This window comes from Girardinichthys multiradiatus, chromosome 3 (assembly GCF_021462225.1).
Source record: "Girardinichthys multiradiatus isolate DD_20200921_A chromosome 3, DD_fGirMul_XY1, whole genome shotgun sequence".
Classification (NCBI taxonomy): Eukaryota; Metazoa; Chordata; class Actinopteri; order Cyprinodontiformes; family Goodeidae; genus Girardinichthys; species Girardinichthys multiradiatus.
This window is the reverse complement of record NC_061796.1, coordinates 19,859,186-19,884,536: the sequence shown is the minus strand read 5'-3', so window position 1 is coordinate 19,884,536 and position 25,351 is coordinate 19,859,186. Positions and strand designations below refer to the sequence as shown.

General features: G+C 40.6%; 1 protein-coding gene across 3 annotated transcripts in view; it reads right to left on the bottom strand.

Annotated features, from left to right (window-relative positions):
• The window catches only part of oxr1a (oxidation resistance 1a), a 240,598-nt gene that overhangs the window by 20,888 nt on the left and 194,359 nt on the right, over nt 1-25,351 (bottom strand). For all 3 annotated transcript variants that reach the window (XM_047356468.1, XM_047356486.1, XM_047356477.1), the window contains 2 exons: nt 17,462-17,569; nt 14,370-14,483 (listed from right to left, as the gene is read on the bottom strand). In XM_047356468.1, the coding sequence (XP_047212424.1) occupies nt 14,370-14,483; nt 17,462-17,569 (222 nt within the window). The remainder of the gene's footprint in view (nt 1-14,369; nt 14,484-17,461; nt 17,570-25,351) is intronic.

The window sequence follows — 25,351 nt, the reverse complement described above, 5'->3', positions numbered from 1 at the left end:
TGTTTTACAGCCAAATCTGATTCCTTTCAACGTCTTGTCATTTTGCATATGTTGTGTTTATTGTTTTTACCACTTTGCATCTCATATAGACATTTTGCATCCGATGGCATCCTTTGGGTAATCCATCCAAAGCCGTGGTCCAGGGGAAGCATGGGCTTACTAATCCACTTATGACACTTACATCCATTTCTTCCGATGTTTTACGCAACTGCTTTGAGGTTTAATTGAACTAAATTGTTTACTTATCAGCTCTCTTGCTTGCATTTCTGCATTTTTCCATGTACCTGAGGACAAAACTAAATTTGTGCTGAGAGGAGACTAAAAACTCTCAAGTTAGATAAAAAACAGACATATGGAAGAAGGTTCTCTGGTCAGAAATGTCACATTTTGGCCCACAGGAAAAATGCTGCATGTAGTGGAAAACTAACTGCACTCTGAACACACCACCAACAAGTATAATGTTGTATGGACACATTTCTTCAGGAAGCAGGTGGAGTTGATAAAAGATGGATGGAACTAAAAGGCAAAAACAAAACCTGTAAAAGTCTTGAGTCTTTCCACAGGGACACTTGCTGGAGTGACTGACTGAACAACGGTGGACAGGAGGACAGGTGTGGACAGGTGTGTGCCCGTGCGTGGGGGTAATCAGAATGGACAGGAGGACCAGACAAAGGTCTGAATATAAGTTACAGAACAAGGAGATACAAAAGCATAAACAGAGGATGCAGTTGCTGCCACAGGAAAAGAATACATACAGGGGAAAAGAACCAACAACAACGAAAGGGAATGATTTGTAAAAGGGCAGAACAGAAAAAAGCAAGACAGTGAGCAATAAGTAGGAGTTTTTATTTGAGGATTTTGTCCATGAAGGGAGGACATTAGGGTGCAGAAGAGAGAAGCAGGTAAGACCTACAGTAGCAGTGAAGAGCTTTGAGCCCATAACAACTGTCTGCTGTCCTCTTGACACCAACCCCTACGCCTCCCCCTCTCCGTCTCCATCTCCTAGTGCAGCTGACAAACTGCCTGCGGCTACTAATCCACACCGACATGAGAAGCCCAGACGCTGGCTGCCTGGGAAGGCTGAGAGGGGCGGCCGATCTGTAACAAGCCTCTCGGAAAGAGGTGACGAATGCTGCACTGAGAAAACTAAAAGAGCAAAAGAATCAGCAGAAGATTAAAACAATAAAAAATGTCTTCTTTGATCAGGGAAAGCTCCTCTGTAACTGACTGTAAGATCTGACCCCCAATTGTGGAGTTTTAACGGCTCATTGTGCACTTCAGCTAAACAAGCTGCAGAGCTGCACTTCCCCAGTTCGCTTTTCATGGGAGTCGCTTCAGAGCTGTGACTCATTTTAGGCCAACCTTCCACTTCACAGGTTTAACATAAAGACAAGAGGAACAGGCTTTTCCACCTGCACACATGCACCTGCATTTAACCGATCCACCAAACACATCCTCCCTCACAACAAAAACAGTCTGGCATTCCCTGTCATTAAGTCTGGCACGTCTCAGAGAACAGTGTTATGTGTTGGCAACAAAATAACACCCGTCAAACATGTGTCCACATACGTGGACGGTGAAGGCACACTTTCTGCCAATCGGCTAGGAGCTGTTCCCAAGCGAACGTGTGGACGGATTTCTCTTTCTATTTTGCAGGGTCTTAATTGGAGCAAAGCAAAACTGGGGGACAAATACAACAAGAAATTAAAGGTAGAGAAAAGGTTTTCCTTTTACTCTGTGCTTTAATATGAAATTCCTATAATAAATGGCAAAGGAAACTAAAAAACTGATCATAGTCAATGGATCTGGTCTGTTTCTCATTACTGAGGGAAAACAAAGTCAGTGACAGATCAGCAGACCTCTGGTCCAAACAGAGTTGGGGGCACACTGCCATGTCAAACATATGCCGTGTATCTGCAGGAACCTCTCTCTCCAATTTCTTTTAACATAGCTTTTAGGCAGTGGCGGTTCTAGACCAAATTTACCAGGGTGGCCAGGGTGGGGACAGAGTTTTTTTAGTGGGGGCACAAAACAAAAGAATGAAACAAAATAAACTGAGCAATATTTCATTGTTTAATAAATGGGAGCAACAGACCAACTTGCAGCTCTGGATCTGCAGGTTGCAGACCCTTGATCTAGCAAATGAAAACTTCTAGATCAATAGTGCGAAGCTAAGAGTGCAACACCCTAATTTTGAATTCACTGTTAAAGTAAATCTGTAAAAATAAAAAAATAAAACAGGTCCAAGCAACCAATCAGTTACTGTTTCAATGCCAGTGCACATCATCATAAGAAATTGAGAGTTACTATTATGTCTTCAGTACAGGGGCAGTAGCAGGGGCCAGGTCCAGTTCTACAGGGGCACTGGCCCCTGTTGGCCCCTGTCTAGAACTGCCCATGCTTTTAGGCAGAAGATTTCCCAATCCCATTTGTGGTCACTATAGATAGAAGTTGATGTAGTTGAAGAGAACGAGGATCTGGTTTGGATACCATAGCATCTAATCTTTGTAATTTCATTGAGATTTTCAAGCCATGACCTTTAACCCACAGTGGTTCACAACAACGTGTGAAGTGACTTTGACGAGATGAGCTCCCCAAAAGTCTGAGGCTATAGCCTTTTTCACACAAAAAAAAAAAAAAAAAAATCTGCTCCTCTCCCAGCTGCCTGTGGTCATTCATAAATTATAACTCAAACTGGAGAAATCCCGACATGCGAACGCTCCCAAACCAAGCTGGCATAGCAGAAGTAATGAGGGCAAGGGGTAGAATGCTGCAGGGTCGATACAGAGGGTTGCATCTGACATCTACCATTCTACAGGTAAAACACAAACATTATTCCTCCAACCAGCTGGTCACACAAACTGTCAGTAATTGCTACATCACAACCTCAACCCAGGCGTGCTGGCTTTAATAATTTCTCAGCCCTTTTAAAAAGCATGGCTCACATTTTTCAAACACAAAGAAAGAATGATATAGGCCTTCTGCTTCTCCACTTCAAAATGCCAGACAGTTTGGGCATCTAATTAGAACTTCTTCAGGACACCTTGCTTTGCAGGTTTTCTACTCATGTTCCAAGGGTATATTTCCAGCTTGAGAATACATTTTGAGACTCCATTAGGAGGTGAGTTTCACTTGGAGATGGATGTAACAATTTTCCTACTGGAGCCATTACCTCGGATAAGCAGAAGACAGCAGAAAGATGTATACCTGTTCTCTCCCTACATAGTGCTGAATACCTAACTGGAGTTCATGCCCTCTGATAAACAGCAGTTAGTGTTAACAGCTGACTCACATTATGAAACTATATGTAAATGAAGATTTTTGTCCCCATATAATTTAAGCTATTGAGGTAATCTTTCTAAGTACCCCCCAGGGAACGGTCCCACAATTTGGAATTAATGAGTTAAATGTAGGTTTGCCACAATTCCTAACAAGCACAAAAGGGATAGTGCAGTTCACAGATCAATATGGCTTAAGGGCACCACCGCACCAAAAATACTTCACACAAGACGCAAATATTGCTTTTTCTGATTTTCACTCAATATTTGAGCAGCGTTTGTGCTACGCAGGCCTCTGAGGCTTCCAGGAGGCATCCAATATTTCCTCAGCTGGTGCCAGAAAGTGGTGCTGCGAGGTAGAATACTTAACCTTCTGCTTTATTACATCCTGTACACTAAGCCCCGTCTAGATAACCAAAGTGGTAAACGTGGTGAGGTAAAAAATACAAAAAGCAGTAAGCAGGAGATAAACTCATTTAAGATAAACAATCTTCTATTGTTAGGAAGAACAATGTTCATTTTTAATCATATCTGCATGGGATAAATGTACTTTAGATTTAAATGTGAGAAGTTTCTAAAAAGCTATAAGGTTACCCTGACTTATACAATAAAATGCCACAATGCCTTGCTGCTCTCCTAATTCTTTCACAGCTTCTGGAAGGTTTTGCTTTAGAATTGTCCCCATCAACTCTGACCAGCTTCACTGTCGCTGCTGAAGAGAAGTATCCATACAGCATGGTGCAGTCAACCCCTTGTTTCACTGTAGGGATAGGGCGTTCAGGGTGATGTGCCGTGTTGGTTCCGTGACACAAACAGCCTTGTTCAGGTAGGCCAAAAAGTTCAGTTTGGTCTCAACTGACCAGAGCACTTTTTTACTCCCGTATTTGGCTTGAGACAAACTGCAAACAGGATTTCTTATGAAATTTCTTTCTACAATGGCTTTCTATTCTCGCACAAACCGCTGACTCCATATTTGTGTACATCATTAATTAGTTGTGTTGTTAAAAGAATTCACCTAAGCATTTGGAACTCTGCAGCTCCTCCAGAGTTGCTTCTCTGGATAATGTTCTCCTTGAGGGGTCTTTCGGTTTAGGTGGGCAGCCATGTCTTAGTTGGTATGTGATTAGGCCATACTCTTTCTTGTTTTCAGATGATGGAATAAACAACTTTCTCCCTGACCTATCTGATGTGTTTCTTGGTCTTCATGATGCTTTTTGTTCACTAATGCTCTCGAACAAAACTCTTAGGCTATTGTAGAACAGCTGCATTTACTGGAATTAAATTACACACAAGTGGACTTAAATTATTAACCAAGGCAACTGTTTACACAGGATTTTATTCATGTGTATCAGAGTAACGGGGGCTGAACAAATGTATGCAGCACTGTTCAGGTCTTATTTGTAAACAATTTCAAAACCATTCATCATTTTCCTTCAAGGTCACAATTATGCACTACTTTGTATTGATTTGTCCTAGAAAGTCTCAAAATATACTGAGTTATGTAGAAGAAATGCAACATATTGTGAAAAAGGTTCAATGGGTATAACTACTGTGGCTGTATACTGAAGATAGAAAAAAAGTAATATCCTATGCATTTTAATGATTTAACAGTAATGTTGCCAATTACAAGACCAATTCAGACCTTTAATCATATGAATATACAGTCAGACTAGAAGAAGAAAGCTTTCATTAGGTGATTTATGCTTACATGTTGTGTATAGATTACAAATGGAATAGTGAAATCACAAAATACAGTAGAATAAACAAATTAAGAGGTTTTCGGAGTTATTGAACCAACCAATCCAGTTCTTGCACGCTGGAAGAAACTAAGGTGCTAAATTGATGGCCTAAAATTTGCATCTGATTAATCATCTGTAGCACATCTTATCCCCAAATTCCTGAGAGGAAGGATGCCACTGTTAAGCGACATCTATAGTAGAGTCAAAAAACTATAAACCAATATCATTATGGATTTACACCATTGTTTTACTACAACCACAGTTAGAACTGAGTAATGTGTGGATTTTGTAAATTACACTCTCAGTGGAAGCCACACAAAACAAGGAAAAAAGGATTTAAAAAGTGATTCCTTTTCCTTTTTTGTCAATTTTTGTAGCAGAAAAAGCCTGCAGAGGCCACTAAACTTTGACTGTGACAGTAAAACATGGCTGTTCCAAAACTCAACCCACAGCTCTCCCTAGTGGGAATGAGAGCATACTGCAAGAGAAGCAGCACAAAATGATTGAGATTCATCAGACAGCTGACTAAAGAAATCCTCAAGAACAATCTTAGTTTTGATGGTGTTATTTAGGATGTAGCCCTGATGAACCTCTATATACAACCTGCAAGGCTCTTCATGATGCTCTTCATTAGATAATTATGAAATTAAAAAGGTGTGAGGTGGGATCAGATATATAGGTAACTTAAACTAGTTCTGATTCATTCACAACTATTTTTAGATCACGTCCCGGAAGAAAAGGAAGGAAGGAAGCGAGGAGGGAGGTAAAAGGAGGGAGGTAAAAGAGGAAGAAATCTCAGTGGTAGAAGTACCACCAGGGTGAGCTGGCACGTTTGCGAGCACGAGGAAAGTCCGAAGAGTACAAGCAGGACGCGAGTGCTCACACAAATGACGAGAGAGACCATGCCAGTGAACGTCGGCTGCCAAACACTCCGACGGCAGCAGGGCAGTCAGCCAGCGACTCATGCACACATGCATGTTATGTCCTCGCAAACCTACAGACCCAGACAGGCAACTAACCGATGATCTGTGCTATTATTCTCTGCCAGCACTGGCATGGCCAACAGGCAGTCCGGCAAAGAAGGCCCTTCTTTTAGACTCCTTCAGAGAAGTAATAGACAAAAAACTCGACAGGATGTCTTTGTTTTTTCTTTTTTGCACTACATTTAAACACAGGAACCTGAGATATGCATATTCCAAAGAACAAGATGGGTACATTTCTCTGTAAACATTCTACAACTATAAGTTGGATGAAATTATTTATGTGCTGGATAAAAGTTTGAACATTTCTGAGAGAAGAAGAAGAACAATGTGTTTTTAGAGGTTTTAGGATTGCGTTAATTTTTTTTTTTACATTTTGGCTTCATCTTTTTTAAACAATGACATGATGATCAACCTTTCAGTAACACTTTCAGATTGAGAACAATACAAAGTCAGCAAACGTTTCCTTTTACTGATAATCACCTGTTGCACTGCACCAAAAATAGTTATGTGCTTTATGTTTATGACTATTTACATTGTACATAGATTCTCAATGAAGGAATCAAAACAGTGAATGAACACATATGCAACTATCTAGCAAAGAAAAAATTGTAAAATAACTTTAAATATGTTATATTTTAGAATCCTTAAAGTAGCCGTCCTTTGCTGTAATGACTGAGATATTAACCTCTGGCCGTCTCTCAATGAACGTCTGGGAATTTCTTTCAAGCCTCTTTGGAAAACCATTTCAGACGACCACCTCATGAAGCTCATGGAGAGAACGCTAAGAGAGCAAAAAAGTCATCAGAGCAAAGGGCGGCTATTTTGAAGAATCTAAAATATTAAAATGTTTAGAGTAATTTCACACTGTTTGTTTACTACATAATTCCATGTGTTCATTCATTTGTTGTGTCTGGTGAGAATCTTCAATTTAAATAATCATGAAAATAAAGAGACCCATTAAGTGAGAAAGGCGCTCTAAAACGTTTGACCGGTAGTGCACATGATCATGGTGAGCAACCCACGCCGAACTGAACACACTTCCAGGGGGTAAAAGACTTGATTAAATGGTCTGCAAGTAGTGATCAGATTTCTTTGGGTGGAAAAAATGGGGGGTGGGGAGCAAAAACAAGTTTGCTTCTTTACTTTTAAAAATGGGGGAGCAGCAACACAACAACCCTACAAAGAAACATGGCGGTGGCTGCCTCATTATATGGGGATGCTTGTCTTCAGCAGCTACACGAAACCTAGCCAGAGGTGATGGGGGAGATGGATGGAGTTAAATATAGTGCAATTCTGGAAGAAAATCTGTTAAAGGCTGCAAAACACTTGAGACTGGGGTGGATGTACGGGGGTTGGACAATGAAACTGAAACACCTGTCATTTTAGTGTGGGAGGTTTCATGGCTAAATTGAACCAGCCTGGTAGCCAGTCTTCATTGATTGCACATTGCACCAGTAAGAGCAGAGTGTGAAGGTTCAATTAGCAGGGTAAGAGCACAGTTTTGCTCAAAATATTAAAATGCACACAACATTATGGGTGACATACCAGAGTTCAGAAGAGGACAAATTGTTGGAGCACGTCTTGCTGGCGCATCTGTGACCAAGACAGCAAGTATTTGTGATGTATCAAGAGCCACGGTATCCAGGGTAATGTCAGCATACCACCAAGAAGGACGAACCACATCCAACAGGATTAACTGTGAATTCAAGAGGAAGCTGTCTGAAAGGGATGTTCGGGTGCTAACCCGGATTGTATCCAAAAAACATAAAACCACAGCTGCCCAAATCACGGCAGAATTAAATGTGCACCTCAACTCTCCTGTTTCCACCAGAACTGTCCATCAGGAGCTCCACAGGGTCAATATACACGGCCGGGCTGCTATAGCCAAACCTTTGGTCACTCATGTCAATGCCAAACGTCGGTTTCAATGGTGCAAGAAGCGCAAATCTTGGGCTGTTGACAATGTGAAACATGTACTGTTCTCTGATGAGTCCACCTTTACTGTTTTCCCCACATCCAGGAGAGTTACGGTGCGGAGAAGACCCAAAGAAGCGTACCACCCAGACTGTTGCACGCCCAGAGTGAAGCATGGGGGTGGATCAGTGATGGTGTGGGCTGCCATATCATGGTATTCCCTTGGCCCAATACTAGATGGGCGCGTCACTGCCAAGAACTACTGAACCATTCTTGAGGACCATGTGCATCCAATGGTTCAAACATTGTATCCTGAAGGCGGTGCCATGTATCAGGATGACAATGCACCAATACACACAGCAAGACTGGTGAAAGATTGGTTTGATGAACATGAAAGTGAAGTTGAACATCTCCCATGGCCTGCACAGTCACCAGATCTAAATATTATTGAACCACTTTGGGGTGTTTTGGAGGAGCGAGTCAGGAAACGTTTTCCTCCACCAGTATCACGTAGTGACCTGGCCACTATCCTGCAAGAAGAATGGCTTAAAATCCCTCTGACCACTGTGCAGGACTTGTATATGTCATTCCCAAGATGAATTGACGCTGTATTGGCTGCAAAAGGAGGCCCTACACCATACTAATAAATTATTGTGGTCTAAAACCAGGTGTTTCAGTTTCATTGTCCAACCCCTGTACATGTTCTACTAGAACAGCAACCATAAACATACAGGTCCTTCTCAAAATATTAGCATATTGTGATAAAGTTCATTATTTTCCATAATGTAATGATGAAAATTTAACATTCATATATTTTAGATTCATTGCACACTAACTGAAATATTTCAGGTCTTTTATTGTCTTAATACGGATGATTTTGGCATACAGCTCATGAAAACCCAAAATTCCTATCTCACAAAATTAGCATATCATTAAAAGGGTCTCTAAACAAGCTATGAACCTAATCATCTGAATCAACGAGTTAACTCTAAACACCTGCAAAAGATTCCTGAGGCCTTTAAAACTCCCAACCTGGTTTATCACTCAAAACCCCAATCATGGGTAAGACTGCCGACCTGACTGCTGTCCAGAAGGCCACTATTGACACCCTCAAGCAAGAGGGTAAGACACAGAAAGACATTTCTGAACGAATAGGCTGTTCCCAGAGTGCTGTATCAAGGCACCTCAGTGGGAAGTCTGTGGGAAGGAAAAAGTGTGGCAGAAAACGCTGCACAACCAGAAGAGGTGACCGGACACTGAGGAAGATTGTGGAGAAGGGCCGATTCCAGACCTTGGGGGACCTGCGGAAGCAGTGGACTGAGTCTGGAGTAGAAACATCCAGAGCCACCGTGCACAGGCGTGTGCAGGAAATGGGCTACAGGTGCCGCATTCCCCAGGTCAAGCCACTTTTGAACCAGAAACAGCGGCAGAAGCGCCTGATCTGGGCTACAGAGAAGCAGCACTGGACTGTTGCTCAGTGGTCCAAAGTACTTTTTTCGGATGAAAGCAAATTCTGCATGTCATTCGGAAATCAAGGTGCCAGAGTTTGGAGGAAGACTGGGGAGAAGGAAATGCCAAAATGCCAGAACTCCAGTGTCAAGTACCCACAGTCAGTGATGGTCTGGGGTGCCATGTCAGCTGCTGGTGTTGGTCCACTGTGTTTTATCAAGGGCAGGGTCAATGCAGCTAGCTATCAGGAGATTTTGGAGCACTTCATGCTTCCATCTGCTGAAAAGCTTTATGGAGATGAAGATTTCATTCTTCAGCACGACCTGGCACCTGCTCACAGTGTCAAAACCACTGGTAAATGGTTTACTGACCATGGTATCACTGTGCTCAATTGGCCACTGTGCTCAAGTCTCCTGACTTGAACCCCATAGATAATCTGTGGGATATTGTGAAGAGAACGTTGAGAGACTCAAGACCCAACACTCTGGATGAGCTAAAGGCCGCTATCGAAGCATCCTGGGCCTCCATAAGACCTCAGCAGTGCCACAGGCTGATTGCCTCCATGCCACGCCGCATTGAAGCAGTCATTTCTGCAAAAGGATTCCCGACCAAGTATTGAGTGCATAACTGTACATGATTATTTGAAGGTTGACGTTTTTTGTATTAAAAACACTTTTCTTTTATTGGTCGGATGAAATATGCTAATTTTGTGAGATAGGAATTTTGGGTTTTCATGAGCTGTATGCCAAAATCATCCGTATTAAGACAATAAAAGACCTGAAATATTTCAGTTAGTGTGCAATGAATCTAAAATATATGAATGTTAAATTTTCATCATGACATTATGGAAAATAATGAACTTTATCACAATATGCTAATATTTTGAGAAGGACCTGTACAGCCAGAGGTACTATGGAATAGTTTAGATGAAAGCATATTCACGTGTTAGAATGGCCCAGTTAAAATCCGAACCAAAATCAAACCCTAAAAAATCACTGACTCTCCATCCAATTCGATTGAACTTGTGGAGATGTGGAGACATACCACAAGAGACCTGCAACTGCGATTACAGCAAAAGGTGGTTTTACAAACTATTGAGTCAAAGGAGCAGAATACAAATGCATGTCACACTCCTGAGACTTACTGGTAAGACATGTTGAAAACCACTACTTTGTGCTGGTCTATCACATGAAGTCCTTGTAGAGTACATTGACGTTTGCAGATGGAATGTGAGAAATTGTGAAAACCTTCAATGGTTATGAAAACCTCTTCTTTAAGAAAGCCCTCATAAAAACAGATCAGTGACAGCACTGATGAAAATGAATAAGCTGTGCAAAGTAAATCTTTAACAGCTGAGATTATTTTTCAAGTTACTTTCATAGCTAACAAGCTTTTTAAACCACTTGCATCAGTCTTCCATCCTATTCCGATACTACAGAGATCAATCTGAAAGCAACTTTTCTTTATCAAGGCCGTACCAGCTCTTTCCTGACTCCACTGGTATTACTGTATAACCTTCCAGAACCATTCATTTGGATAATATCCTCATTGAGACAAATGTGCTGTACACCAAAATAGGCTTGTAATTAAGAAATGCTGGGGTTTCTGGAGAAAACGAGAAGCAGAGTGAGTTCTAAAGGTCCTTCCTGTGGTTGGAAAAATAAATCTTAAAAAAAAAAGAAAACCCACCTGGATGCTGCATTTGTCTGACTGTGATCAATTCACCCATATTCACACGCTGCCTCTAACATGTGACACATAAAGCCACACAAGCTTAAACATTCAGAAATGCGCACACACACACACACACACACACCGCCTACACTAACACAAACACAGGGCTGACACACAGACTGAGGTAATATTCCCTCTGTTTTGCCTTCAAGCACACTTCCTCTGCCTGGAATAATTGCTGCCTGACTGCTTGTCTGGACGAGCGAGTGGCTCCGTTCATTAGTTGCTCTAAATATCAGACACCGCATCACTTTTAAAGGCTTAATTTCTATGCAGTCACGGGCCCTCTCTCTGATCCTCCCCCTGTCGAGAGCCGCAGAATTTGCTCCTGTTCTCGCAAGCAATGACCTAAATAGATAAATGGTAAATGAACGGGGGCTTTTTTTCCTTTGGCAGCTGTGGAGAAATTAACCGATGGAGACGAGAGCAGACCGAAGGGAAAACGCTCATGGTGGGATGCTTCAAAACTCAAATGACCTGACTGACGGCGAGAGCGAGGGCAGTGGAGACCTGCAGCATCCATTTTCTTACCAAGGCACAAAACAAGATCCCCGTTTCCATGGAGACCAACAAACAGTCATATTACTTAAGGGACTAGTGGGCTTCCTGTGGTGCTCGGAGATTGGATCGTTGAGATGCTGCAGACGGTACCTGAAGCAGAGGGCTTACGCTGCTGCTTTTAAAAGCGTTGAGAACAGGATCTATACGGCTCACTGAATCAGACCTGCACTTGCTGCTGACACAAACAACAGGGAGTCATTTTCAAGCTTTTCTGCAAGTCTCGTGTGTGGAAGTGGAAAGAATGGTGATGGCGTGTTGCATACCGGCTCCATCATGTCCGAGCAGAGATAAACCCCATTGTTTCATTCTAGGGCCTACCCATATTTATGACCCAGATCATTGGTGATTGGCTTGTTCGAAACTCTTTACATGATCAGTGAACGCACCATAATAAGTAGCACTAACCGCAACACTCTTTGACATAGAAGTGGTTATCCAGCGAAGCAGTCTCAAAAGCAGCCATTTCTAGTAGTCGAGGTTTTCAAAAATGAAGTCAGATGAAGCAGAAAAGGTGTGGGAACCTTCTAGAAAGGAACGTGTTTTATCTGCAGAGATAAAATCAGCTGTTCATCAGGCTGGTACTTTAAAATGAAGTTTGATTTCGGCAGATAACAGGAAGGCTGAATGGAATGCAGCAAGGTTGCTCAGCTATCCCTGTCATTTTCTACCTACTGACATGTAGGCAGCCTACCTTAACGTTAAAGAAAAAGTAAAAATTTACATTCTCTAAGGCAGGTGTGTCCAAAGTGCTATCCAAGTGCCATTTGTGGACCTTGGAATGGTTTTGTGTGGCCCCTGGCCACAATTCAAGAATCATACAAATTTGGCCACCAGAACAAGCAGTTGATGCACATAAAACTTTTCCAATGGAAAATATTGCTCACAACACAAGGTTTTTGCCTTTTATTAGAAACTTATTTTTTGCTTTCATTTTTGCTTACACTGAGCGACTTTTACTCCAAAACAAACTTGGGCGCACCCGTTGATTAAACTCGACAACAAGCATTTTTGAAGACAGAATGACCAATATCCCAATGAGAATCACCTAAAAATAGTTAATGGGCCAACAAAATAGAAAACAGTTCACTAAACAAAACAACTTGGACATTGTTTGCTTTTATTTTATAAGGCAACCCATTTTATTGTTTCAGATCTACAAGATTTACAAAAAATTGCTTTTTCACAAAACGTTCAGTACTTTGTTTCATTAAAGCATGTTTTGTTAATTGGTTTCCAGATAATAAAAAAAATCCAAATTACTTTAGCATTTTTATAAAAAATAAATAAATAAAAAGATAATAACAAACAAACAATCTGAGGCACGTAAGTGCTTTTAGTTTAGCTATTTTGGCCCCTTGGCAAAAGGTTTGAGCATCACTGCTCAAAGGAATACGCATAGAGACGTATATAGCTAGTAATGCTAGCTGCACTAATCACACTAAAATAAGATACTAAAGTTACATAAAATGCTACTTTTGTCTTAATTATTGGTAAAATCCTACTTTAAAGGCAAAGTTGCATCAAATCTAGGGACTCCGTCTAAAACATACACATGATGTTTGAAATATAAATAATAAACAGAGCATTTTCCTCTACACAGCTGTTATTTGAGTGGATCTATTGTGAAATGGTGCACTTATATGTTTTAAGGTGTGCAAAAACGTTTGTGAGTTGTATTCTGTTTTATAAAGGAGACATGGGTTGCTATTTTTTAGTTAGGTTTTAGTTGTACGGATACCTCTGTCCCTTAATCCAAGAGATTATACTTTATTAGTAGATTTCCAGCAATGCGGCAAAAGACAGCTTTTTAAATCTGGTCTACTGTTTTTTGTCTTTGAGAATATATTTTTCCTCTGTATATATTTAATTATGAAGACGTACAATTTACGATTTTTAGCAAATGTAATAATCATTCAGGAAACTGATAAAACCTGTATCAGCAGGAAAGGGCTTCACAAAAATGATGAATGGAGATTGGCTACAAGAATCTCTAATTTGTCCATCTCTAATTTTATCTTCAGTTCAATTTTATAGATCTATCTAGATAGATCTCTCTACAATTAGGAACTAATTAAATCAAAAACACTGTTTTTGCCTTAAGGTACTATAGTGAAAACACCTTTTATACAGGATCTATTTTGTGATTCATAGGACTTCATTCTGGCCTAAAGGAAGAACATGTCTGTAACTGTTGGTAATCAACATTTACTATCACACACACACACGTTCCTGATTGTCCTTAAAGAGCACATGGAAGGTTTTATGTCTGCTACACATCATCCTGCTGGAGGTTCACCTTAAGGCTAACAATAAGGTAAACTTCAAGCCAGGCAACACTAACTGAGGGATGGGTCAGGACTTCTGTATACATATATTACAGAAGGTATTGCAAATGTGTTGGCAGCAAAAAAGAGGTAAAGAAAAATATTTTGGATTTGCTGGATCTGTGTTTGTGACATAGAACAAGCAGGTCTAACATGTGATCTTATGTGGAGGTTTCAATACTGGTGAAATGCTTCAGCAACAAAAACTCTTGAAGATATCAGTATTTTAATAAAAAGAGTAACACCAGGTAGATATGGTCATTTTGGATAACTGGAAATGTTGACCCTAGTTTGTTCCTGAAACACATACTCCAATCAGATTATTGCTGTCATTCATTTGATCCATAACTGCCTTTTCTGTGCATGTGAGATTGTGCATCAACATACCGTCACCTTCTCTAAATCAGCTTCAGAGGAGGTGGGAGACAGGGGGCTGATGGGACTGAGGGAGGGGGAGCTTCCCACACTGGAGACGTACTCGGGATCAGGAACGTACAGAACCTGCAAATAAACCCATGTATGTATTTAAACAGCTAGGACACACCAACACAGGTAAAGACAGAGCAAATACATATTTTTGACAAGGAAAATAACATGAAATCATGTGTTGGGTCTCATGTTATAGACAAAATGAACACAGAGGGAAAGTGACAATGACAGCGAGTCAGATGCAATGTCTCATGCATTTTTAGGATCTGCATAACTCATTCGAGCATGTACTTTACTCACTAGGTTGAGGTTGACTATTTTTTTTTTTACTTTATAAGGCAATGTGATATCTTCATATCAAATCTATTCACTATTTATTTTCTAAAATGTTACAAAATTCAAAACCAATCCAGTTCAATTTCCATAACCCAGCAAGACATTCAACAGCTCTATAAACCACCTGCAGAGTAATAGTGGATTCAAAAGGATATTTGGCTCTTTTTTTTTTTTTAAATAAGGCTCTATGGAGGGGGTAAGAGCAGCTAGTATCTTCCTTTAAAGCACTCAGGTTTACAGAATAAGAGTAGTTCAAAAGTTCAAATCTCACAATCATCACAGTAAGGGACATTTTGGCAATGCTAATGTCATATTAGCATTATTCAATTATACGAAATGCAAACCACAAGTGTAAATTGGCTGCAAAGGTTTCTGCTGCATAGGTAATGTGGTGTAAATTGGTAAAATCTTATAGATATTCACTTACTGTTTTGTTTTACAAAACATGTTGCACATGGTATGATACTGGTAACAGTCAGAGGACCAACATGATCCTCCTTGTAAATAGGCTTAAGCCTGTGAATTAAAAAAGGAAGTAAACAGTAGGCTGATTTAAAGGTTTAAAAACAGTGTTAATTAATCTAAAATATTGAGCTTGATGTGTGTTTTGAAGATGGTAGAAAAGCACGTTGCTCAGGGCCATGCTCTGGCAAGCTGTTAGCATGTTAGCTCTGAAAATCTCTACTTTTATCAAAGAAAAAAATATTAGCAACTAACTGCTCATACCCTCTACACAGAACCCCATTTCAAACTGAAGCAACCCTTTAAACTCTTTATGTTGTGCGCTGAGGCCTCAAAACAAGCTAGCCTGCAGAGTTTTTAAGAACAAGCTAACAGTTTGTGTTTTGGACAGTCTGATCATGCTTGTCATTTCTGTGAAACTGCAAAAAGTTAACGACTTTGTCACATTTGGCAGGTGGTTCTTCTCCGGATCAGCAGTGGATCAATGTTAAAAATGTGAAGGTTGTGGGAAGTCGTCAGTAACAGTTTCCTCACCATTAGTAAACAGATACTGCATGGAGTTGAAAAGCTAAGAGACCCAGAGAGAGGCAGAAGTCTAGCAGTTGGTCAGACGGGACTCAATTTTAGTTAATTTCATTCACTTACTTAAGTGTGTTGTTATTATCATAGTTTAACAATATCTATTACTGCATTAAAGTTAGGCTATACCATAATCTGCCAGATACGGAGATTATTAGTCTGCTAGGATAGTCGGAAAAGAAACTACCAGACCAGACACATTCCATATTCAATGCCAGTGCACATCAATGACAACCAGATGCAAAACCCAAATATTTTCTCCACTTTCGGCAGATTCAGCAGTGGATGGACAAGTCACAGTTGATCAGGTGGATTGATAGAGCTGCCAGCCTGCACCAATGCAACTACTACAATATAGCATGGTTGTTCATCTGAGAAAACAACATCAAACCTAACATGGGTATGTTGTGAAAATGTAGACATTTTATGTCCGAAAATATTGAGTTTTAAGTTTTATCAGTTTGATTTGCTTTGAATGGCTAAAATCAGTTCAAATGGGGTCCGTCTAACTGGCTGTTGGCCCTACACTGTTCTGAGGATTCTCATTTCTCTACAGACTCACTGCAATATGGCTTCTGTGTAGAACAGGTAAGGGAGCAATTACTGATGACATCTTTTAGGAGGTGCTAGTCAGTGCATTTAGGAAGTTCTGGGCTGAGGGTTGTGGGTGACCACTGATTATGCTAGGTAAGCCTTACTTTATGGAGGTTTTTTTGCCTCAAATTTAAGTAAAAAAATATTAAACAGTATAAAAAAGAAATGTGGGGTTTTTAATAAATAGTCTTCTTCCAGCTGTTTAAATGTATATTAAAATATAGCATTAAGAGTGAAAAGTCCTATTGTAAATTTAGGTAATTACTAAAAACAGTCCTTACTTTTGTCTTTTGATAATTTATTACATTATTCCGGGTGTTGGTGAGATTCAATATTAACCTTAATCTGGTTAGAGCTTTTAGGCTGAAATAAAATCTAGCTCCTTCTGTTGTGGAATAGCTTCAGTCTCAGCCGAGGAACAGAGCACAGTAAGTGACCTTACTGCCCTTTGTCTGCGTGGTGCTAAATGTTCTGTCTGTTTGCTAAGAACTGAGGTGGAGCGAGGGGAGCCAGCGGGACAGGCTGCGGTTTGGGTCTCTTCGACTGACTGTTTTGGTGCCAGGAAATGCAGAGACGAAACAAACAGAAATGTAAGCCACTTTCCCATAAAAAAAAAAAAAAAAAAATATTAAAGACAGGGATGCTGGCAAAGTGTTTGGCAATTAAAAGATGGTTAGCTTGTGTGATGTGGAAACTACAGCATCAGGGGCTTGAATCCAAGAATCACACGTGTTTTTAAATCTTTTTAGAAACAAAATGGGTCTTACAGAATGTTCTGTAGCCTAATGGGACGGGTGATGCTGTAATTAGCAGACAATTAGGACAGATAGAGATGTGGTTAGTGAGTCAGCAAGTTGTTCTGAAAAAGTAGGTGGAAAAACACATGCAGCTTTATGTGTTCCCTAATTTGTTTCAAATTTTTCAGATATATTTACAAATGCACCACAGAGCCACTTTGTGATGAAATGAAACCATTGAGAATGCACAGTGAAGCAGCGAAATGAGCTTGAGGTGTTGGTGGGGAGGCTTGAGATCTAAGGCAACAGTGGCACAGTGAAGGCGTGCACGGCGGTTCACACCTGGCCAGGCACCACTGCTCTGGAGAACAGCTTGTTCAGCTGAACCAGCTCGTTGGGTGTGGTGTCAAACTTGAGTGCAATGCTGTTCAACGTGTCCCGCGATTCCACCTGGACCACAAAACAAGAGAGGACAGAAAAATTAGAGTGCTGCTTCCTGTTTGAGGCATACCCTACAAGCTGCACAAGCCAAACATGGAGATGGGACAGACAGGAGGAAACAAACGAGAGAAAACATCTGAAGAGCAGAGCAGTGAAATGATTGCTGTAAAGGGTTTTATGTGCCTTGTGTTCTGCATGTTAGAATCTGGGAGGAACTCAGATTAAAGCTGTCAGCTGTTGGACCAGGAATACATTTAATTTGTTGCTTGCAGGAATACAAACCGACAAGGATGTCCTCTGTTATCTCATGAACCACGACCCAAAATGTATTTTTTGTATTACATTTAATATACACAAAGCCCAAGACTGTAACCATGAATTTAAATAGCTGCCTGAATGTGAATTCATACAGCAAGATCTCGCGATAATAGGCCACAATATTTCACACCGAGGGAAGACACAGAGCAACCCAGTTGCTTTCAGCATGTAACTTCCGCTAGTGATGTGAGTCTAGCCGTGGCTAAGTTTAAGCCATGTACTTTAAGTTTGGCACCATCTTCTATACATTTTCCAAACAGAAAGAACATAGTTGTGGGTTGCCCTGTAGTGTTTATGAAGTTGACAAACGGTGGTGAAAACCTAGCGGTGAAACTTATTTCTGCTCAAACGTTGGAATTTCCACATCCCAGTCGGAAATATGCAAAAAAAGACAACAAAAGTAAGTACCCCCCTTACATTTTTGTAATTATTATATAATATTATATCATGTCATGGGACAACACTGAAGATATGACACATGGATACAATGTAAAGTTGTCAGTGTACAGCTTGTATTACAGTGTAAATTTGCTGTCTCAAAAGAAATCAACACACATCAAATAATGTCTAAACTGCTGACAACGAAAGTGAGATACTGCAACTGGGAAAGTTGGAGGTCTCTGAACAGCCACAGGCTCAATGTCTGACAAGCTCATAAAAAAAACGTTTAAACCAGTGGCGCAGAGTCCTGTACAATCTGTACTTGTAAACATGTGCCTGTAGTATCTGAACACATAAAAACGGAGAGAAATACTTTGCCATTGGCTTGTATGGCTAATAGTAATTAGCATCACAACAATTTGCACTACTTTTTCAACAAACAACCTGAATGCGTTTATTTCTGGTGTGACACATTTCCTAGCTCTGACCTCCAAGACACTCTGACTAAGATATCTCCACAGGCTGGTCGACAACGCATGTTTAGAAAACCTTCGAAGAACATTCTCCACTTCTAAATCAAAAAGAGTAGCGTCAAGACAGAAATTAGTTGTAAGCTCTGTGAGAATCAGTTAGCAGCTAATAACACATCAGTTATCATTGCTTTGGAGATTCCTATTAGAGCTAAACTAAAGAGCTATTTCATTATTTTTTAAGAGAATGCAGGGCCGCTACTCTGAAATTAGGCCGCTACGCAAATTTTTTATGAGCTCACTTTCAGGTCTTCATTAGTGTTCTTGCAACTGAGTTTTGAAGGAGCTGTAATGGAGCTATTGTTCTTTTAGAAAGGCTAAGAAGCAGAGCATTGCAGTATTCTATAGTACGAATTATAAAACATCTTGATGAGGTTCGTGAAACTTAACCTTGAATCTAATATAACGCCAATGTAACGCTGAAGTTACTGTAATTTTTTCTCTAAGATTTTCTGGGTCAAAAAGGAAAACTTAATTATCTGCCATTCATGACTTGATATCTAAAATATAGTTGAATGGTGCATGAATGAATCTGGGAGCATCAGCAGACATGACGTTACAGAGTTGTGTGTCATCAGCGTAGCTATGAAAATGTATGTCATGTCTACTGATAACACCACCCAAACACAGGATATAAAGATTAAAAAGCATGGGACCTGAAATACAGCCGTGCGGAACACCATGGCTTAAATGATAAAATCCAGATGAACAATATTTATAAAGACTTATTTATTGCCAACATATGAGCTGAACCACTTTGGGACAATTACAGAAATTCCAATCTAAATTGAATCATATGGTCAACAGTAGGAAAAGCAGCTCTAAGGTCAAATAATCCCAGTGTCAAAGATTTTGTTTTGATCTGTTTTTTATCTGAGATAGTTTAAAACTTTTAGTAGCACAAATTCTGTTATGTGACTAAACCTAAAGCCAGACTACAATGGTGTTAAGAGTGTGTAGTTAATTAAAAAGCTTCTCAAAAACACAACTTACTAAACTAAAGTTAATAAATAAGCAAATTTGGCATAATTTACTGAAGGGGACCTTAAGGAATGTGTTCAGAAACAGGGGTCAGGATACTGCCTAAAAAAAGAACTCAACCTTAACATAAACAGCAAATGAGCAACTCTCACAGTTAGAGCTGATATAACAAAGCTGGGTAGAAAAGCATTCTCTATTTTCTAAAGGTTTGAGGTGACTCTTACAAGTAAGACATTTGGCACAAATAAAATACAACTCTAATTAAGGAAACAGCAAAACAACGTCTTTCTGTGAAACAACAAGCTAAAATATAGACCAATTTGATTAGTTTAGTTTAATAATACAGGGGTGGGAATAGGGAAAGTATACAATATACACCAACAAGATTATGCAAAGCTACTGATGCAGAATGTCAAAGCTAAGTGAAGTTCATAGATCTGACTTTATACATGAGCATAAATTAACCAGAACAGCAGGAAAAAAAGTTTTTCCAAAACGGCGAAAAACAAACCAGGAAACAGCAGAGGAGATGGTCCACAAGTGCTCTCGTCATTTCTGCTTAGTATTTACTTCAGAGAACTGCACAGTATTGTTTTTTCTTAATAATCTGACTTATACTCTGCACAGCCTGAGGAATGTATTTCCTTTTAACCACATCATCCTGAATCACATGAAACAAGCAGAAGAGGAGGAGGCAACACTTCATGTTAGCTGAGATTTAGCAGATCATGCAAGCTGCTGTGGGTTACACCCCGTGCTCAGCTGCAGCACCCTGCAGTGTGACACAGGTGCATTTGCTTGTCTCCACCAGTTAGGATCCACACAACAGAGATGTGCTTCATGTGTCTGAAAGAGTTAGGTGTCCAACATGCCCCCTGGGAGTTTCTAGCATCCAAATAAGGCTGACATCAGTGTCAGAAAGCCCCTGTGTGTGCAGAAAATGTGGTGTAAGAGAAGAAAGTGCGCTCAGAGGACAGGGCCCTTTATAACCGGCCTGGCAGGACAAACTCTGAGTTGTACGTTTTTAGCATGCAGGTACATCTAAAAAAATTTGAATATCATATAAAACTTCATTATTCCTTGTCCCTCATTTCAGAAAGTAAAAATCATGTATTAAATAAATACAGGGGGTGGACAATGAAACTGAAACACCTGGTTTTAGACCACAATAATTTATCAGTATGGTGTAGGGCCTCCTTTGGCAGCCAACACAGCGTCAATTTGTCTTGGGAATGACATATACAAGTCCTGCACAGTGGTCAGAGGGATTTTAAGCCATTCTTCTTGCAGGATAGTGGCCAGGTCACTATGTGATAGTGGTGGAGGAAAACATTTCCTGACTCGCTCCTCCAAAACACCCCAAAGTGGCTCAATAATATTTAGATCTGGTGACTGTGCAGGCCATGGAAGATGTTCAACTTCACTTTCATGTTCATCAAACCAATCTTTCACCAGTCTTGCTGTGTGTATTGGTGCAATGTCATCCTGATACAGGGCACCGCCTTCAGGATACAATGCTTGAACCATTGGATGCACGTGGTCCTCAAGAATGGTTCGGTAGTCCTTCTTCGGTGCCCATCTAGCACAAGTATGGGGCCAAGGGAATGCCATGATATGGGAGCCCAAACCATCACTGATCCACCCCCATGCTTCACTCTGGGCATGCAACAATCTGGGTGGTACGCTTCTTTGGGGCTTCTCCACACCGTACAGTGCCTTGCAAAAGTATTCGGCCCCCTTGAACTTTTCAACCTCTTGCCACATTTCAGGCTTCAAACATAAAGATATAAAATTCTAATTTTTTTGTGAAGAATCAACAACAAGTGGGACACAATCGTGAAGTGTAATGAAATTTATTGGATGTGTTAAACTTTTTTAACAAATAAAAAACTGAAAAGTGGGGCGTGCAATATTATTCGGCTCCTTTACTTTCAGTGCAGCAAACTCACTCCAGAAGTTCAGTGAGGATCTCTGAATGATCCAATGTTGTCCCAAATGACTGATGATGATAAATAGAATCCACCTGTGTGTAATCAAGTCTCCGTATAAATGCACCTGCTCTGTGATAATCTCAGGGTTCTGTTCAAAGCGCAGAGAGCATCATGAAGACCAAGGAACACACCAGGCAGGTCCGAGATATTGTTGTGGAGAAGTTTAAAGCCGGATTTGGATGCAAAAAGATTTCCCAAGCTTTAAACATCCCAAGGAGCACTGTGCAAGCAATGAGATTGAAATGGAAGGAGTATCAGACCACTGCAAATCTACCAAGACCCGGCCGTCCCTCTAAACTCTCATCTCGAACAAGGAGAAGACTGATCAGAGATGCAGCCAAGAGGCCCATGATCACTCTGGATGAACTGCAGAGATCTACAGCTGAGGTGGGAGAGTCTGTTCTTAGGACAATAATCAGTCGTACACTGCACAAATCTGGCCTTTATGGAAGAGTGGCAAGAAGAAAGCCATTTCTCAAAGATATCCATAAAAGGTCTCGTTTAAAGTTTGCCACAAGCCACCTGGGAGACACACCAAACATGTGGAAGAAGGTGCTCTGGTCAGATGAAACCAAAATCCAACTGTTTGGCCACAATGCAAAATGATATGTTTGGCATAAAAGCAACACAGCTCATCACCCTGAACACACCATCCCCACTGTCAAACATGGTGGTGGCAGCATCATGGTCTGGGCCTGCTTTTCGTCAGCAGGGACAGGGAAGATGGTCAAAATTGATGGGAAGATGGATGGGGCCAAATACAGGACCATTCTGGAAGAAAACCTGTTGGAGTCTTCAAGAGACCTGAGACTGGGACGGAGATTTATCTTCCAACAAGATAATGATCTAAAACATAAAGCCAAATCTACAATGGAATGGTTCACAAATAAACGTATCCAGGTGTTGGAATGGCCAAGTCAAAGTCCAGACCTGAATCCAATCGAGAATCTGTGGAAAGAGCTGAAGACTGCTGTTCACGAACTCTCTCCATCCAACCTCACTGAGCTCAAGCAGTTTTGCAGGGAAGAATGAGCAAGAATTTCAGTCTCTCGATGTGCAAAACTGATAGAGACATACCCCAAGCGACTTGCAGCTGTAATTGCAGCAAAGGGTGGCGCTACAAAGTATTAACGCAAGGGGGCCGAATAATATTGCATGCCCCACTTTTCAGTTTTTTATTTGTTAAACAAGTTTGACACATCCAATAAATTTCATTCCACTTCACGATAGTGTCCCACTTGTTGTTGATTCTTCACAAAAACGTAGAATTTCATATCTTTATGTTTGAAGCCTGAAATGTGGAAAGAGGTTGAAAAGTTCAAGGGGGCCGAGTACTTTCGCAAGGCACTGTAACTCTCCCGGATGTGGGGAAAACAGTAAAGGTGGACTCATCAGAGAACAATACATGTTTCACATTGTCCACAGCCCAAGATTTGTGCTCCTTGCACCATTGAAACCGACGTTTGGCAGACAGCTTCCTCTTGCGTCCACAGTTAATCCTGTTGGATGTGGTTCGTCCTTCTTGGTGGTATGCTGACATTACCCTGGATACCGTGGGTCTTGATACATCACAAAGACTTGCTGTCTAGGTCACAGATGTGCCAGCAAGACGTGCACCAACAATTTGTCCTCTTTTGAACTCTGGTATGTCACCCATAATGTTGTGTGCATTTCTATATTTTGAGCAAAACTGTGCTCTTAGCCTGCTAATTGAACCTTCACACTCTGCTCTTACTGGTGCAATGTGCAATCAATGAAGACTGGCTACCAGGCTGGTCCAATTTAGCCATGAAACCTCCCATGCTAAAATGACAGGTGTTTCAGTTTCATTGTCCAACCCCTGTACATTACGCATAGAGGGAAATATTCCAAGCCTTTATTTCCTGAAATTGTCATTATTATGGCTTACAGATAATGAAAACCACAAATTCAGTTTCTCAGAAAATGTGAATATTACATATTACTAATCTAAAACAAACCTTTTTAATGTATTAATGTTATTTAGCGGCCATATTATGGCCTACACAGTCATGGGGAACACTGCTGACTTGACCGATGTCCAGAAGACAGTCATTTACAGCTTGCATGGGGAGGGAAAGCCACAAAAGGTCATTGCTAAAGAAGCTGGTTGTTCACAGAGTGCTGTATCCAAGCATATTCATACAAAGTTGAGTGGAAGAAAAAAGTTGGGTAAGAAAAGGTGCATCAGCAACATGGATAGCTGTAGCCTTGAGAGGACCTCCATGCAAAATCCATTCAAGAACTTGGGGGATCTTCACAAGGAGTGGACTGAGGCTGGAGTCAGTGATCAAGTGCCACTACGCACAGACAAATCCTACACATGGGCTACAAATGTTGCATTCCCCGTGTCAAGCCACTACTAAACCCGAGTTGTCCAAAGTGTCTTACCTGGGTTAGGGCTAGTCTGGAGGAAAAGTGGAGAGGAATAGAATCCATGTTGCATAAAGTCCAGTGAGAAGTTTCCACAGTCAGTGCCATGGGGTGCCATGGCATCTGCTGGTGCTGGTCCAGTGTATTTTCTGAAGTCCACTGTCATTGCAAGTCATCTACCAGGTACCAAAGGTATCAAAAGCTGGTCCAGTGACCATGGTATAACTGTTCTTGATTGGTCAGCAGCCTGACCTGACCCCTATAGAGAATCTATAAGGTGTTATCAAGAGGAAAATGAGAGACATTAAACCCAACAATGCAGATGACCTGAAGGCTGTTATTACATCTCAACAGTGCCACAAGCAGATCATCCCCAAGCAAAAAGAGGCCCAACTAAGTATGAGTGCATAGAAATGAACACACATTCTAGAAAAGTGACATTTCTGTTCACAATATAATTTTTCTATCGATCTTATGCAATATTCACATTTTTGAAACTTTGAATTCTGGGTTTTCATCACCTTTATGGACACTGTGTGCTTTGGTGCAATAGTCAAAGCATTGCTTCTGCTAGTGCTAACAGCCCCACAAAGAGCAATGATGGCTTCTCCAAGTTCTAGACATGATGCAGAGTTTCCAGGAAGATACTGTTGAACAGACGCACAAGACAACAACAGACAGGAAGTTAATCTAAAAACAGAGCCACAGCTTGTGAGGCAGCAACATATGTGACACCTTTAAGATAATTTCTGTAGAAGAATGTTACAATTTTAGAAAGAATAGGGAAATACTCTCATAAATAATTCGCGAGCAGATAATGGTTTTCCATTGTTTCCATACTTTTTTTTTTTTTACCTAAAAAGAATTCAAGTTAACATTTGAAGCTAGTTTACACCAGTTTTCTTTTTTCCCCTCAAAGGTGCCGGATTTCATTAGACATGATTATTAGCAAACAGAAATTCGAAGTCCAGCTGACTGAACCTGAATAAAGTCCAAAAGGTTTGAAAACATCTAAAGACAGTGTGACACGATGAGAAAAACAAACAACTCTCAGGCAGGACAAATAATCAACTGATAGCCTGTATTTATTAAAGGAAGCACAGCAGGCTTACAAAAAAGGTCTGAAAGGGTTGGGGGTGAGGGATTGTATAGCGATAGGAAATCTAAGGGTGTATTCACACCAGGAAAGTGCTTTGGTC